Source organism: Nesoenas mayeri (genome assembly GCF_963082525.1).
Source record: "Nesoenas mayeri genome assembly, chromosome: 4".
NCBI lineage: Eukaryota > Metazoa > Chordata > Aves > Columbiformes > Columbidae > Nesoenas > Nesoenas mayeri.
In genome coordinates this window covers 23,696,724-23,714,812 of record NC_137540.1, presented here as the reverse complement: position 1 = coordinate 23,714,812, position 18,089 = coordinate 23,696,724, and the positions used below count along the sequence as shown (strand labels likewise).

Here is an 18,089-nt window from a genome sequence, read left to right as displayed (position 1 = left end):
GAGGAAGCCAGTTTGCATGTACAAAGACTGCTCCATAACATAAACCAAATAGTGGTACATGGGGACATTTTAAAACAACAGCCCCAGCTTTAGTCAAACACGCTAACGTAAGCACATGCAAAGGAAAGATCTTTTGTGGACCGACATGTCAGTATCTTGGAAGACATGACCCAAATGCTCATTCCACCTAGGTTAGATAATTTATTCTGTGATAAGTTTGTAAATAAGCAGCTGGTGGGCTCCTCTTAGATTCTAGAGGGGCAGTTACTGACCTCTTCTTCTGTGATGTATACAGAAAGGCAGGACAGGGGACGGTGTAAGGGACTGAACTGCGGCTTTCTTAAAAATACTGAATTAAATTATTGGCATTTGATAGGAATAAAAACCTGCTTATCTATTGTATTTAAATACTGCAGTTGAATAAATGCAAATGTAGGTCACTTGTTACTTCACCACAGTACATTTTGTAGCCCTGGAATACAGTTTAGCTAATTTCTTGTAAAAGAGTGGAGAAGGTTTTATTGTATTGTTAATTCCTGCCTCCTGAAATTTGTATCTCCATCTCACAGGTGTTATTAAAAAAAAAAAACAAACCCAAACCTGACTTGCACCTCAAGTTTCAGTTTAGTTCCTTTGGTCAAATACCAAAATGAGGCAGTCATTTCACCATGAAGTAGAAAGTCTAACCAAATAAGTTGCTAATTTGAGCAAATGTCAGTTGGGGAAGCGCTTCGTCTGTATTAAATGTTTTAGAAGAGAAGATTTTAGGCCATGGGTGTCAAACTCATTCTCATTGGGGGCCACGTCAGCTTCGTGGTTGACTTCAAAGGGTGAAATGTAATTTTAGGACTGTATAAATGTAACTACGCCTACATTTATATATCCCCTGGTTTAGTCAGTCTGAAAACCATGACTCCTTGGTTCTGTGTTGTAATTTATTGGTGGGATGCCTTGTGAAAACTCATTGACACATTGACAAGTTTCTTTATTGGCAGTATCTTATTACCTAACATATATTATTACTTGTCATGTTTTTCTTTTCCTCTCCCTTATATTATAACTGGTGAGTAAATGCGTATCAATTAAAAGGAGGTAGGTGGAGTTAGGGTGGGACAAAGTTTAAAAGATATTATCATTGAGAGCATCTGCGGTAGCAGTCTTCTGACAGCAACAGCCTCCTCCTAGAGATAGCTTTGGCTATTAGAATGTGTAGTTTTTATTTGTCTCTGTTTCTTGAAGATTGCTGGGTTCTCCACTGCAGATGAGCAACTATTCTCAGAAAGGCAGTGGGTTGGCATTTTGAAGAAGCAAGCATGGAAGAAAACAGAGAGGGCTATGGCCTTGTAAAGATTTTGTCTATCTGGATGATTTTGTTTGTGGTGCTAGCTTTGTTGCCTTCGATATTTAGAGTGTCATTAGGGATTTCTCATCTCTATGTGAAAATTATAATAAAAGTGTTAGAGGTAAGTTGAGAAATGTGTTAAAAGGTATGTGTTTTACTATAAGATATGTTTAATAAAAACCAAAAAATATGTACATTTGATATAGATGCCATAAAAGTTAACAGAAGGATTTCCTTTGACTTTGAGAGTCTTGGCTGCGTTGCTCACAGCTTTAATTTACATGCCAATTCTTTTGAATGGTGTCTTTAATGATATTGAATTATGTGCTGGTTTATACTCTGGTACTTGAGGTTTTCTTGAGTTAGAGGTTCCATGATATATTGCTTCTAGTTCAAGCTGGTTATAATTCTTCATGCTATACTTATGTTAAGTCAAATATAAATAAAAAGATGTATTAATTTATGGCAGTTGGTAAGTAACAAGAACATGTATTTTTAGATGTATATAATTTTCAGTGGGTTTATTTGGATTATTGTAATTGCATGTTGTTAATGAATGCTGTTCTAGGTAAGAATATTGACTCTGTGTTTGCTCCTTCCACTTAAATCTGGAGGATCCAGTAGTCACAAGTTCTGCTGTACAAGACTTGAGGAATGCATGCCACCTACTAAAAGCATACTTTTTCTAGAGATAAACAGGTCACGGCTAAGATCCTGATCCTGCTGATATCAGTAAAAGTTTTCTAGGGTAGTTTTCTAAGGTAGAATTGTTCTTAATTTTTCAAGTCTGACTTTTCATGTTTTCATCAGTGGCTAAAAATAGGTGCTGTGAATTCATCATCTTGAACAGTGAAGCTTTTCAGTTTTCCAGTAAATTAACTTAGTCTTTCCAGCAGAAACTAGTATTATTGCTATTACTATTATGAAGCTGTTTGAGCCATCTGTTTGTGCAGTAGAACATGTCTGTAACAATGTAATACAGTTAATATCATGTCCATCTTACCTTTCAAATTCTTTTTTATTTCCATCTTTTTATAATTCTTCTGTTCTTTTTTCTTTTTTTTTTTTTTTTTTTAGACACTGATTAAGAGCTCTTTGGCAGGGACTGTCTTCAGATGTACAAACATTCTTTAGCATAGTGGATATGACTGCAGACATCAGGGCTTAATTGATTTCTCAGATACTGATGTCAATGGGAAATAATTGCTTCTAGTGGCTATATGTAATATTGGGTTTTAGATGTGATACTTTTTTAAATCAGCCAATGGTATGCTAATTAAATTCTTATCAGTACTCTGGGTAAGAGGCTTATGGCACTTGTGTGTGGAATTAATTTCATCAGACCTCTCTTATCAAACACAAACCTGAGGAGGTCTTCATACAGCTTTGCTGCTGCAGTTGGCAGACATTAAAATCTTTTTTTTTCCTCTGTGCATACCAGCTATTGAAAGGACATTTGACCCACCCAGAAGGTGCTTAATATAGGAAGGCCCTTGTCTTTGGAAAAGGACATTAAATGTTTTTCCTTCCACAGTTTTTATAACAGGTTATGAGCATGTTATTTTTGTATTCACAATGTGGAGGATAAATTTATCAAAAAAATAAGTAATTAGATTAGTTGTTACGTGATCAGATACAGCCTTTTGTGTCCAGTCATGTATTAGCACACTACTGACTATATCACAGGAATATTGGTGTTCTAGGAAGTACCAAACAACTGGTTGGTGTTTCACCAAAAATCCAAACTTGAACACTATGATTCGGTTCTCCATTGTGTTGCATTTGATTTAGTCTGTTACATAGACCAGCAGAATTAATAGAAAACTTCTCACCTGAGAACACTTTATATTTGCTTCTTACAACTTTAGATGAGTCAGAGGGCAAAACCTCTTTTATTTTCCTCTAAGGGTAGAGATTGAAATCAAGGACTTTAAGGACTTTAAAAAGTTGTGTTACCTGCAGCACTAGGAGCTGTAGATGTTTTAGGATAAAGCCCAAGTTTGCAGATCCGTTGCTAAGCACTGAGTAGTTGTGGCAAATGACATAATTTTGATTTCCTGACTTCACTGATGTAGGTTAGTAGTATAAATGGTGACTGGAACACATGAGCAAGATGTAATCCATGTATGGAAGGACTTGAATTTGTACTCTTTGCTTCTTCTCCATTAAGGAATCTAGATACTTGGTTTTTTTAGAAATAAACCAAACCTTTTTAAAAAAGCAAGATTCAAGGTTTGAAAATTTGGGGGGTTACTCTGTGGGTGGGTTTTTTGGTTTTGTAGTTGTTGGGTTTTGGGGGCACGCCTTTTTTTTTTTTTTTTTTTTTTGGAGGACAATGGATAGTATAATAGTAAAAGATCTCCAAGACAGTGATTTCACAATTGTGTAACTGTTAACCCGTAATTACTATTATTACTGTTTATTTGACCTCTAAATATTTCTGGAAATGATAAAAAATAATTTGGTTTGGTCTCCAATAAGATTATTCTTTCCAATATGCTTGTAAGCTTTTATTTGTGGAACAACATGTTTTCCCTGAACTTTGTATTTGCTTGTCTGTAATGGAGTTTGGTGGAAAGGATGGAACGAGGCTAAGCAGAAAGGACTGTTGGATGAAAAGGTGATAAGTGTTTCATCTTGAATGGTGATTTTAGCTTGCACTAAAAGCCTACTGACCTTCTCTTTGGGGAAGACTTTACATTTAAGTAATTGCCTGAAGGCAGTGTATCGAGTAATTAGAAAAAGCTTTTGTGAGAACATGGGAGACGAGGTAGTAAAACATGCAAATGGAAAGGAAGAGAGGCAAAACCAAATTATTGCAGAGTACGGAAAAATGAGCTACTGAACAACACACTGAGCTGTACTTAAAAGGAAAAAGGGAGGAAAAAACCAGAAGAAGTGAGATTTTTAGAAAATGAACATTCTGTATAGGTCTTCATGTTGTGTACTATGAAGACAGTAATTAATATTATGATATTATTAGGTACACTTTTTTCAGAATGTAATTATAGGAAGTGTCAAATGAATGGGATGTTGGAGCTGAGGTGTCAAGTCTTCAGTATTCTAGCTGGGATCACTTGCTGGATGTTTGGACTGCTTGTGCGCTCATCACTTCAGAAATGGGAGGGAGGAAAGCACAGCACCTGAGTAGCCATTCGGTCAGCAAACTTAGGAATGAAGTTGCTCCATTTAACACTTAAATTCTGTGTTAGTTGCAACATCAGTGGTTTTGTAAGGTACTTAAAACATCCTTTCATTACTGTTTTGCAACAAAGACCAGCACAACAGCTCTGTCTTAATACTGTGCCAAACAAAGGTTATCACAAAGCTGTATTTAATCCTTTAAAAACAAATTAAATATATGGATGCCATCAAATGGAGAAGATCATGGAAACTACTCTGCTGGGTCAGTGTGGAGTTGGCCCAGACTGATAGCCAGGCTTTGACACAGGTCAACTCAATTACTTGATGAAAAGCTGAAGAGCTGTCAGAAATAATCTGCCTGTTACTTCTTCCTTCAGCTTCCCTTGGTGATTCATGAGTTAGGAGAGGTGGCTTTGTGTCCCATGATGATTTTCATCTGTGGTTTTATGTAAATACTCCCATTTCAGTTGATCTTTGGCAATATGTCCTGGACAATAACTGTGTTTTGTGGAATATGTTACCCTTTTCTTGCTCATACCCCCTGACCAACACTTTCATATGATGCTCCACAGTTCTTGTATTGGAAGAGAAAATGGATAACTGCTCCTTATGCACCTGCTCTGTGCCAGTCCAGACTTCATAGCCCTCAAACTAGCTCTTTTCCAAGCTAACAAGCCATATGTAACTGTTCACCTGTTGAAAACTCTTCTCAGCTGCCTTTGTCCTTTGCCTCTGTAGCCTTGGCTGACTATTTAATTACAAGCTGCCACTGTTGTTCCACTGTTTGTGCTATGAGGCACTAGGTAATAGCCTGGCAGGACTTTATTAGTCAACTTTAGAAATTTTTGTTTGATTTTGACTGGTCTGGTTTATTTGAATTAGTTAACATATTTTTTGTGAGTCTCCTTGGTCAGTGTTTATCACCCTTTTTCCAGCTGGCAACCAAAACCAAGCCACCTTGATGTATTCTGAACTGCTGAAGACAGTATAAGCAAACTTATTTTTGGCAGCACTTGCCAAAACAGCTACCTGTTTGTGTAGGTGGACTGTGATGGATGAGATAAGGGAGGTAGACAGGAGACAGGAAAGCAGAGAGTAAGGCAGAGGATGTTATTTGGCAAGCTAGGTCCTAGAGGATATTGGGGAAGGGGTGAGGACCAGAAGTACATCATAGAAGTTTGCAACGTGTGTCTTTACTCTCTTTTGCAACATTCTTGTTGCGTGCCATATATTCTTTAATTTCTCAAGGCTGCTGTTTTCATGACATCCCCTGGCTCCCTGCTTCTGCAATGCTCCATGTGTTGCAAAAGATTGAGACAGATGATTGAGACAGTTTATGTTTCCTAGGGAATAATTGGAGAGTATAGGCTAGGTGAAAATCTGTATTTTTTTTTTTTTTCCATGGAGTTATAACAGATAGTTTGCATGGAGTTTAAAATACCACATCACTGCCCATTCTTCTTTCTGTTTTTTTTATTTTCTTTTAAGACGGCTGGTAAAAAAGTCAGCTAAGGGTAGGTAAAAAAAATCAACTAAGAGTAGCTAAAATATCTTAATTATGCCATGATAAAGTATCGCGTTTTGTTATTGACTTAAATTTCAATGGCTACAGAGGGAGCTGGTAGAGAGCACGCAAAACTTAAGGATGGCAAAAAGTTAGTTGACATTGTGGACACATGCAAGTTATCAGGTTTGTAATGTGGTGAAGACTATTTGAGATCGAGCTTTGTGGTGACACAAATGGCTGTGCATGTCAGTAAGAGGGGAAGAGACTGTTTAGCAAGAGTTTATCCTGAAGCAGAAGGACGGATCCTTATCTTCTGTAGGTGGGAAGCCTTAATAACAGGGGAGGGCAAAGGGAGAGTTGAGTGGGTTGTTGATTCCTCAATAATGAGCAGAGCCTACACACAAGCATACTATGTCCTTTGTTAGGGCAGATATCTCAACATAAATGTAGGAAGATCTATAATGGTACTGATGAAAGCTGTTGTTTATATGTCTACATAGGTATTATGAAAACATTCAAAACCATGAAAACTTAGAAAATTAGGAATATCAGTATATATGCTTTTGCTAAGGGAGTTTAATGCTGCTTTGCACAAGGAGGAGAAACTTGGTATAGCTCAAAAAAATAAAAACAGGATCAGGTGAAAGGTCACCAAAACTACTAGTTCAGAAATACTGCAGATACTACATGGTTGCTCCTTGGTCTTCTATTAACAGAAAGTGCGTGAACGACCCGAAGCGGAGATATTCTCTTTTATTCTTTAAAATCCATTTTTAGATCTATTTTTCCAGCATGTCTGTAATGTCAGTGATAGTATTTTGCATCAGTATATTGCCTGAAACTAACTGGGCAAGAGAGAGTTTTGGACCAATGGACCTTCTAGGGTCTCTCAGGTAGCTCAGTAATTTGTGTGGTGTTTTTTTGTTGTTGTTTTTTTTTCTTTGTTTAAAAAGCAAACAAATCAACACAAAGCTCCAGGGAAAAAACAACTGCCTATGTCCTAAAAAGAAGTTTGAGCCAAACAACTTTTCCTGACAATGATAAAGGTAACTAGTGTAAAAAATGAAATGGAAGGTATGCAAGACAGCCATCAGGGTGAATTTGAAAAATGAAAATCTGAGACCTTTTCATTAAAAGAGGCTCAGACAATTCACCAAAGGTAACTACAGAAAGCCTGGAAGTGACAAAATGAAAACCATCAACATGTGCTTTTCTTGTTTTGGGAACAGTGGGCCACCCTGCAGATTGAAGAGGGAGTGAAAAAGCAGAAGGTGCTGGCACTTGAAAATTTAATCTCCACTGGTAAGATCTGTGAATGAAGGTGACATAGCACTATTCCTCTTGTAAAAGGGCAACTATTCTAATACCTTATCCAGAAAAAGAGTTAACATCAGATACAATTCATGTTTGTGTTAAGTAAGAAAACTGGAATGGCCAAAAGGGAGTTCGACGGGCAAATAACTGCTGAAGTTACAAACCTACAAAGAAGACTTTATGTTATCAGCAAGAGAAGCTGAGAGTGACTGAGTGTTCTTAATAAATGGTGTTAGAGACTGACGTTGCTGATAAGCATTTGGGAAGCTGTCGTCTTTTTCAGGAGTATTTTGTATTTTCTGATTCCAGCAGTTCTCTCTCTTTACAAGATTTGAAGGAATGAGTATTCTGTGCCCCTGACACAGTTCTGTGTGGGTTCTCTCTTGCTTCTTGTAATTCCCAGCAAGCAAAAAGACAAAGTCTGTCAAGTAAAGGCAATACACCATCCCATGGATCACAGCTACAATTTTCACTGTTCTCTAGGAATGGGGATAAAAGCTGAGAGAGTAATATTTTTTTTTTCTCAACTATTTTTCCTTTATTTTTTAACTGAAAAATTCTCATAATAATCCTTTTACTTGTAGTGCCATTTCTAGTCATTAGTTATGTAGACTGTTTGGCTTGTCAGTTAATGACTTGCAGGTCTGAGGATTTTGCAGACATTCAAGGCTTCACAAAAGTGCAGCTGGAGAAAAGTTTTGTGATTCTGACCAGGTGCTAGTATGCTGATTAAGATAAATTAAATATGCATTATTCAAAATACATTTAATGTTGTCCATTACCCCCTGCCAAAAAAAAAGTTAGCTGATATGAATCAATACCATTTTAGTCACTGTAACCATCCAGGCAACAATCTGGTCTCGGAGTCACCTCAGTAAACATCACTGAGACTTGTTGTGTGGCTATCCTATGAGGTGTAATTTTATAGACACGGAGCATGAATGTGTTGTCATTCTTCTTGCTCAATGCCTCTGTGTTACACTCTGTAGATCTTGGGGTAAAAAGTCCTAGACACTTTGGTGTGTAATAGTAGTGAAGTGACTCTTAAAGGAAAAGAGTTGGGGGAAGAGAGAAGGCTCTGAGAAGAACTACCAGAAGAAGGTGTTCGTTACAGCTGGGAAAATATTGTGGAAAAGGTAAAACTAATCAAGGGCCGCAAGAAGAGCAATGGTACAAACAGTGGCTGAGTTGGAGTCATGGCATGAAGAGGGGTCTGCAGTCTTGGCAGTGCACTGGTTGGCATTTCTGTGTGTGTAAATATGTTGTTTGGTAGATGACAATGAAGGAGGTGTTACACTCAAGCTTTTATTTACAGCTCCCCGTGAATACTTAGTGGTGTTATATGGCATAGGATTAGAGAACTTGTGGAATTAAATGCCAGTACATAAATGAATTATAAAAATGCAATTATGGTGCTTGGAGTAGGATAACTATTTCTAAAAAGCATGTGTACTTTTCTCTTTTTGGAATCTGTATTGTCCGTTCCACTGTGTGGAAGGAAGACTCATTTTCTTCGTGCAGGGATCATCCAGAGAGAGGAAACTTCCATGGAAAAGGAGATCGCTGGCCACCGCCGAGGACATTTCAACCTTGCTGATGTGATGTACTTCTCCAAGAAGGGGTGCGAGGCAGTTGCGGAAGATGAAGTCACCTGGCGGTTCTACTCGGAGGAGCTGGTATCCTGGAATCTACTCAGCAGAACCAATGCCAACTTGCACAATGTCAGCTGGCAACTGACTATTGTGTGGGTCTTTGGGATCCTAATTCGGTACTGTCTCCTGTTGCCTTTTCGGTGAGCCAGATGTAATTTGCTGGGATCAGTTTTTCATGTTACTTTTTACAAAAACTGTGCAATAATATCCTATTGACTAGCACAGAAAGGAGAACTTGGCGTGACTTTTTTTCCAATATGTCATTGAAATTCAAATATCCTCAAAAGAAAAATAGTGCTGAACAGCTGTATTTCTCATGTTGCATATGTTTTATTACTATGCAATGTCTTAATTTGGTTTTAAAATCCAGCAAAACTTCATAGAAATCACCCAGAGACCTTTCTGTTACGGAAAGTAACAACTGCTTCAACTGAAAGGATCAGGCTCTGCCTGTCTGAATAAGAGAGAAGGGAGACTTGGGATTTGAAGCAAAGCCAGTGTTCTGGGAACACAGGGCTAACTAGAAAATGAAGAGACATCCACATGGGACGTTTTTGGTTTTCAGGCTTTTTGAATATTCTTTTAAGCAAAACCAGCCTTTATCACATTGACCAGTTACAAATATTCATGTCGTCTTGTCAAGAGTAGGAGCTTTTAAAATCTCTTATTCCTTTGATGGAAGGACAGTATATTCAAAATACAGCAGTGGTGCATAGAAGGATTTCATACCAGTCAATCATATAGCAGAGCACGTAAGCCTGTGTGTAAACTTAGACATGAAGCTTAAGAAGACAACATTTATGTAGAAGTGGCTTCAATATGTTTTTTGCTCAGGAATTAGTAACAAATGGCATTTAATTTTCATTATTTTGTACCTCACTGATTGGAGTAGAAATATGCACTGAAATCTCTGGATAAGTTTTTAAAAATGAAATGATTTGTCCATTTTTGTACTTAAAAATGTCACCCACATTAAAGAACACGAGCCATTACTCACCATCCTCTGAACATGATAGCTTCTTTACCAATTGATCACTTCAGATCAGGATGTGGTGCTTTTTGGATGACAGGCTTCAGGCAGTACAAGGCTTTGTGTTCAGTTTAATATTAATTGAGTGAAAAATCTGTGCTCATGTTATCCTGTTGGCCTTAACTAGTTTGTGTTGCCATTTAGATGCTCTTGATGGTGAAGGGAAGCATCATGAAGTGGATCAAAATGTTAAAAGAAATATTTTCTTGCGTGTTTTTCCAGTTTTGCTTCTTAGCATTTAAATAAGATTATTTTACTTTGCAGTGTCTGCTTAACTGTTTTCAGCATCCTCTTGCTGGTCTTTGCCACTACAGTAGTAAGACAGTTTCCAAATGGCAGGTGGGTGTTTGCTGAGGGATGTTTCAGTTTCTTTTTTTTTCATTTCTTTAGGGATTTGCATTAAGGTGTTGAGTCCTGAGGCTTCATGTGGACTATTGTGGGGTGATTTTTCTCTACTGTAAAGTCATAAAGCACTATGAGAGAGAGTATGGCAATGGCATCTGAAAGCAGACTTACAGTATAAGCCAGATAGATACTGCTGGAGGTACATCTTACGGTGGAAAATAAAGAGGATGCTCTACTTGAGTCAAAATAGTGCAAGTAAATAATCTATCATGTGTAATTCCATATTAATACGGTGAGATAGTTATGTCCTGTCTGTGCAAAAAAAAAAACAAAACATGTGATACACTAGCTAAATATTTTTATATTTAATGGATATTAATGAATGAGTCAATAGCAGTTGCTTCCAGAGAATATCTGTAAAACAAAACTGTGCCTATTATCTTCTCTGCTTTGAATCTGGTGGGTTTAGAATAGATTACAGTAGAAGAATTAACCAAATAATGTTTTTAATACCCAATAAACTCCTCCTGCATAGCACTGTTGGGGAGTTTACATAATGGGAATAAGTTGGAGAGTTTACATTATGTTGTCCTATGAGTGAGTATATAGGACTGGAAATGTACATGTGGCTTAATTTCTTTTAGGGTTAAATGCTGGCTGAGCAACCAGGTTCAGATGATGTGTGCTGCATTAGGTGTCCGAAGTCTGGGTGGTCTGGTGCATTTCCACAACAGGTGAGCGGTGCTGTTGGTTGGGTATTTATTTCTTGCAGTACTCAATGTCTCCAGTTTCCAAGTGGGATTCTTATTCCATTACTGCACAGGTCCTATGATGGTACAGTTTGATCCAAGAAGCTGTTTAGATAGTCTAGAATCTGTCAAGATGCTTGCATGCCCTACCGTGTTTTCTGTTGTGTATTGGCAGGGTATGCGAAAGTGGAGTAATACTGTATTCTTGATTAAATATGCACTTAGACATTTTTCTCAATGTGTACCACTAACACATTATAACCACATGCAAGAACATAGCCACAAACTATTCAGCTGTTCTATTATCCAATTTATTTGGTAACTAATCTTCATGCTGTTTCCTAAAGTAAGTTTTGGATGATATTTCAAGAAGTTCTTCTAATATCTTGCTTGCTTAGTGGTAGATACTTGTCATGGAGGCTTCTGAAATATGTTTTTGCTTGTGCTTTATGAAACAACAAAAATCATGTTCTAGTATCTTTCATTTTAGAATGTTATTGTCAATATATGCCTCTGTGAATGATAATGTAGGAAGCTAAAATGCTGACTCCAGTGAAGTCACATATTCTCTGCTAAAAGGGTACTGGTTTTGGTGAAATGCCGAAACTACTAATATATGAAGGGACTATTGAAAATATGAGGGAAGATGATCTGGTGTAATGTACTGTCAGAAGTTTCAACATATCTCATAGTGATATTAGTGTTTTAAAATGTTTTGTGTTCTTCCTCTTCCTGTGGATCTGCAGATAAGCTGTGTACCTGAAAGGCTTTGTCACTTGGAGTCTCAATTGCGGGTCTATGCTCACTGGATAGGTCACCTGATGGGGCCTTGTAGTCTGGAACATAAACATCAAGTAATTACTTTTATGGTTGTCATTGCAGGGAAAACAGACCGCGGGGAGGAGGCATCTGTGTAGCCAACCACACGTCTCCATTAGATGTTCTAATCCTGGCCAGTGATGGATGCTATTCCTTGGTATGAACAAGAGAGTCAGTAAATATTGGTAATGTTGAGATGTCTGTAGATGTAGTGTTGGATAAAAGGATAAAATTACTGGTAGAGGGAGCGGGACTTGATGGAATTCAAACTCACATTCAGGACCGCAAAGCAGTAGCCTGTGCACAGTTATTACTAAGATGGTTGGTATAATTAATGAATGAGCTTAGAAACTAAAGCATCTGTATTCAGAATTTTATCATCTGTGTGTGTTTGCATAGTAACCAATGTATTTTGGGCTTGCAGGTTAGCCAGACACATGGAGGGCTTCTGGGACTCGTTTTAAGATCTTGCATGCAAACCACTCAGCATGTTTTGTTTGAACGCTCAGAACTGAAAGACCGTCATCTGGTGAGGAAAAAGTAAGGTAGTGAGGTGTTTGCTTAATTGTTGCATGTGGTCCAAGTATGAGTTGAGACTCTTCTCACCCTGCATCTGTTTTGTGGGCAGCTGTAGGTCATCATCACTGTAAGGTCTGGAACTGCTCCATCAATGAAGGTGCAGGGTGTATCAATCACCTTCTGAACTTTTGATTGTTAGCACTACAACATCTGGGAATTTCCACATTAACACAATCGCCCTGTCTGCCACAGGCAGAAACCTGCTCGTTCATTTTTGAGGCTGATAATGCAGGATGTCAGGACAGACTGGAGTTCTGTCAGCACATCTGCTTCCTATATCATGCCTTGCCCTGGTATGTTTTTCATCAGCTCTGAGCACCAAGATGCTGGTTATATCTGTTGTGAGTGTGGGATAAAGGTAGACTGATCATAGCAAATCTTAACCTTAGGCTTATGTTTTTGCTTGTATAGGTGTTCAGTTTAATGAGTTGTGACTGGCTCCCTCAAATAGAAACATCCTCAATGCTCATCAGCCTTATATGTAGAAGTTTGCAGAAGGAATTAAGCAAGTTCAGGGTGGGGAGGGGGTGGAATATGATGAAGGTATCACGTAGCTGCTCTAGCAGAAGGTGGAAGAGCATCCTAGAGCGGTGTTGTAATATGTTTGCTTGATGCCTATACTGCTCTCCAGGCCTGCAGTATGGATTCCTGGCAGAGGCAGCGGGTTGGACTTCAAGGATGTGAGCAGGACTGAGTCAGTGTGGCAGTTCTCATGTTCTCGGGTGTTTGCACAGACTGTTGTTAGTCATCCTAAATCTTCATGGAATAGGGTGCAACACAGCTAACATTAAGCAAGTGTCTATGAGAGTTTGTCCTTAATAAAACGGAGAACGTTCCCCTGTGCTGGATCTTTCTCTTCTTTTTTTGGTATCTGATGTTATGTTCTTGTTCTTTAATGCAGACTGGAGAGGAACTGCATGTTTTTGAGTCATAGGAAAGATGGGTGTCTCAGAAAACAACAGATTTTGTGTGTCAGTAATCTGTTATTGGTAATACGTTTCTTTTTAAGTGATGAAGAATATGTAGCAAAATAGTGGCCTGTCTCTTAACTGTATGTGGAGAATCATTAGATACTTATTATACAAAACTGATATGAATCTAGAAGACAAGAAAACTTGAAGTGTGAAATATACTTCAGTCAAAGGAAAGTTTGACTGTGTTTTTAGCTGGAACCTGTCAAAGATAAACAGGGAACGATTTTTATATGCCTCAAGTGCCACTGTTCTCTGGCTTTGTGTTAATTGGGTTAAAAAGGTGAAATAAAACTGCATATAGTTTTGTAGAAAACCTACTCATGTGATTAACAAGAGAAAACCCCCAAGATTAAGACATGAAACTAGTACACATCCTGGCTCAGGCTACTGACTGGCAAGGGCTTTTCTTATCGTATGTAAGAGATGACGGATGTTTAGATTCCTGGCCAAATATGAAAGTCCTCTATGAAAATGAAGTAGATACTGAAATTTTGTTGTCTTTCCACAGAATTAGAGAACACATTGCAGATAAGGCCAAATTACCTGTTTTAATTTTTCCAGAAGGTAGGAAACAAATATATTGATTTTATTGCTTTGCTCACTTCTTGCCACTAAGTTCAGTTTTTTATCCCAGTCTTTACAAGTGATGTGTTTGCTTTTAATCTGTAGAATTTATTAGCTCTTGTGAGATATTGAATGTCAGATTTTAATAATTTTAATTTTAAAACTGTATTAAAAATACAGTTTTATGACAGTCTGTTTGCTTTAGTGTGTAGCATAATGGAACTGAGAACAGTCTCTGGGGTTATGTTTCAGAACTGAAGCTTACTTTATCCTTTAGCAACTTAAGTCTCCTTGAAACAGTTTAGGATTCATGTGCTGATACTTTTCTTAGAGTGGATTAAACTCTTACTCTGTTTTATTTCTGGCTAGGTACCTGCATAAATAACACATCAGTAATGATGTTTAAGAAGGGAAGCTTTGAGGTAGGAGGGACCATCTATCCAGTAGCAATCAAGGTAATGTACCTGCAGTTTCCCAAACATGGAAGGATTATTGGCAGAAGCTTGTCAAGTCAGAGAAGCTGTAAATGTATAAACTTTAAGAAGAGATTTGTTCTGTATGAATAAGGCACTGAATAAGCCCTGAGAAAAAAGGAATCTTTTCACAGTGTGCAATGTATTTTGGCTCAGTGCAGTATGGGAAATATTTCACTAGATGTCTTTACAACTGTTTATGAGCAACCTGAAAAGAACAGTGGCAACTTGCTGTGCTGTGTGTTCAGTTCTGCCTGCTCTTTCTGTCCTAGTGCTCCTGGCTCTTGTGTGCTCTGGGAAGAAAGGCACTTTACTTGGCACTTCCAAGGCTTTCTAAGTAGCTTTAGCCAAGTCACCCTAGCTCTAGATACATTAGTTATTTCTACCAGAACGATAATGCTGCCTAATCTTATGGAAATTGTTAAAGGTGCTATAAGTATTATCAAGGAAACCTTTGTAGTCAGCATATCTATAGATGACAAGTCTTTATGTTTTGAGTAGATCTATCTGCTTATAACTGAGATGTGTTTCAGTGGGTCTCTTATAGTTTGGGGTCTTGCATTGCCTTGTTAACTGTTATAAACTTGTGATAAATGTTGAAATGTTGAGCTTTACCCTGAATTTAGTGCTGCTTTTAGGGGAGGTGTGATTAGATTTGCCCCCGATTTCACAAATTAAGCTGTGACTGCGTGGCTTATGTGGTTTAAACTAAGGTAGCAGATCATGCCTTTTTGTTTATTCTTCTCGTCTTCCAGTATGACCCCTGCTTTGGAGATGCGTTCTGGAACAGCACAAAGCATTCCTTTGTGACCTTTGTTTTTAATGTGATGACCAGCTGGGCTATTGTCTGCAATGTGTGGTACCTGCCACCAATGGTCAAAGAGGTACTTAGGCTTTCGTATGTTTTGAAAATGCTCATAAAATGTTGTCTGGGAGGAAGTCTGCATTACTAGGCATCATGATTTGGCATCATGTTTGTGAATCTTTATTGACAACTTAATGGACAGAGGCCAGAAAGCAACACTGTAGTCTTAAGTGAGCATGGATTTCTGCAGGTTAGTTATTTTCAATTAAATTACTCTTGCAGAGATTCGACATTCCTGCATCACGCTCCCTGTTGTTCCCACACAGCTTCTTCCATGCAGCTGCCTTGCTTCCTTCTGTTCCCACAGACTAGAAGAGATGTTAAAATGTGGTTTTATGCTGCAGGAGTCTTGCCCCTCAGCCTAGCACAGACCTCCCTTTTTCACTCCAGAACTGATATACAGACTCAGCCCTTCATACTGAGGTACTTCTGCCTTCTGTGTCCCATCCTCTACCTCCTTCTGCACAGCTTTGTGTCACCTCCTTGCTTCTCGTCCCTACAGCATATCTGGCTAATCCTTTGCCTAGTGGCTTTAGCCCACAACTTGGCACAGCCTCTCAGCCCGCTGCCCCTGGATACTGACCTGATGCTGAGAGAGTGGCCAAGGCCTTTGCTTCAACAATGCCCCGGTTTGGTACTGCCTACCCCAGTCTTTGCTCAGCCCTAGTCTTGGCAGAGAAGCTGCTGTAACACACGTATCGTCAGTCCTCTGCAGTTTGGGCAAACAGACTCCTGTGGACCTGCAATAATTCACTGATTCTGAAAGCACCAGGCCCCAACCTTGTTCAAGGCACCCCATCTCCTCCAAGGTGATCCTGTCAGTGTGTTCAGACCATTAGTGGAGTACTGGGAGCAGATGCATCCTGCGCTCTGACAGACCTGTCACCTCACTTTGTTGTTTGAGACAGTCCCAGAAACCACAGAGCCTTCCACTTGGTTCTTTTTGACACTGAATGGTGGCAAACCAGGCGGTGTTCCTCAGGACCAGCTGGAGCTGCCCTGCAGATCACATTTGGCTTATGGGCCTGGCATAAATTGAAGCTCTGACCAGAAGTGATGCCTAAAGTGAGACATGGAGAAAATGTTCAAGTTGCAAAGCAAATCATTAACATAATTTTTCAGGAGGGAGAAGATGCTGTTCACTTTGCCAACAGAGTCAAGGCTGTCATTGCTGCTCGGGGAGGAATGTCGGTGCTTCCTTGGTAAGAAGCAACACCTATGAGGTGGTGTTTAAAGCATATTTACATGTTCTGTATTCTGAAACAGTAGTCTGGATTCTTTTAAAACCTCTTCCAGATGAGCTTTACTTGGGCTGTAGTCCATCACCCTTACTGACTGAGAAAATATTACTTTATTCCTTGAACAGCTTCATTAGAATAAATAGACAATATTTTACAGAAAGAGAAATAGAGCTGACAGGTGGATCTAGCCAGCAGGTAATATTTGGTGAAAATAAATTATTTGCCTGTTCAGTGCTGGATTAAAGGAAAGGCATTTTTGTGTTGTATGGTAAGTCCTGGGAGTATAGATCATGTAGCATTGTATTGCAAAAGCCAGCATTTAGGGTGAAAACTGCTTTGACTGTGTAGTCAAAATCTTTTAACATTTTTCTGCCTTTACAGTGAGCTCAAGACTGTTTCTTTTCTATATCTTTCAGGGATGGGGGACTGAAAAGGAAAAAGGTCAAAGAGTCTTTCAAGGAAGAGCAACAGAAAAAATATTGCCAGATAGTAACAGAAAATGGATCTATAGGAAACGGAAGTGTTTGTTAAATTGTATTTATTTTGTCTCATTTTTCTGTGCTTATCTCCACCAGAAAATGGGCTATTTTTTATATTAAAATGACATGTTTTCCTGCCGTCCCTTTAAGATATTTTCCACGTGATGACACAGCAGGGAAGCCATAAAGAGATAGTATTTTGTTTTAAATAAGGCTGTCATTTTATAAATAGATTTACAATATACTAGTAAATTTCTCTCCAATGTTGAGTGAGAAGAATCTGCAATAAAAGTACTTACGTTCATTAAACCACAGTTATAAAAAAAGTTTCCTTGAAGACTTAAATGTTAACTTCTTAATAAAACAGCTCCATACTTTTGGCCTCTATCAATGGCTTAGAGTAGCAGTTTTCCTGTGAGTCACAGGTGCTGTGCTGCTGTAGAGACAGACCTTCTGATGCCAGAAAACATTGAGCCTTTCACAAAAACACACTTTTGCATTGCAAGTTGGAGAGGAAGTGTTGGATGTCAGAGGGAAAGGGGAGTCGATGACTTTCCCCCTCTGTGTCACATGACCAGGGATGGCCAAGCAGGAATTTTTCCAGGGTCCCACTGACAAGCAGCAGGACAGTGGCCAGGGCAGCATTTCCCTGACCTGGTTGTGTGATGCTGGGATAAATGAGTTACAGCCAAAGACAGTGTCATAGAAAAATACATAGTAATTTTAATTTATATTGTGACTTTCAATTTTGCTCTATCCCTTTCTATGTCTGTTTGTATGCATTACACAGATTAAAGAAAACCGATGTCATGGCATCTATTTTCTTCTGTTGTAATTATTTCTGGATCGGCACCTGCTTCACCTGCTTGTGTTAGCACTTTATGTGGAGGCTACTGATTTGCTCTCTGTCAAACCCACCATCCAGAAATAAATACAGTGAGTACAATTAGGGAATCTGAGATGAAAATATTCCCATCATCTACAGTATTTCTTTGTATAAAATATTTGCTCT

General features: G+C 38.6%; 1 protein-coding gene across 1 annotated transcript; it reads left to right on the top strand.

Moving 5' to 3' along the window:
- Positions 1-1,313: 1,313 nt before the first annotated feature.
- Positions 1,314-17,129, top strand: LOC308040436 (glycerol-3-phosphate acyltransferase 3-like; the record flags this gene model as incomplete). Its single annotated transcript, XM_080344433.1, has 12 exons — positions 1,314-1,463; positions 7,223-7,295; positions 8,829-9,099; positions 10,254-10,328; positions 10,979-11,068; positions 11,966-12,059; positions 12,327-12,442; positions 13,964-14,019; positions 14,389-14,474; positions 15,248-15,376; positions 16,480-16,559; positions 17,015-17,129. The coding sequence occupies 12 exons, from the start codon at positions 1,314-1,316 to the stop codon at positions 17,127-17,129; spliced, it is 1,335 nt and encodes a 444-aa protein (XP_080200559.1).
- Positions 17,130-18,089: the final 960 nt, after the last annotated feature.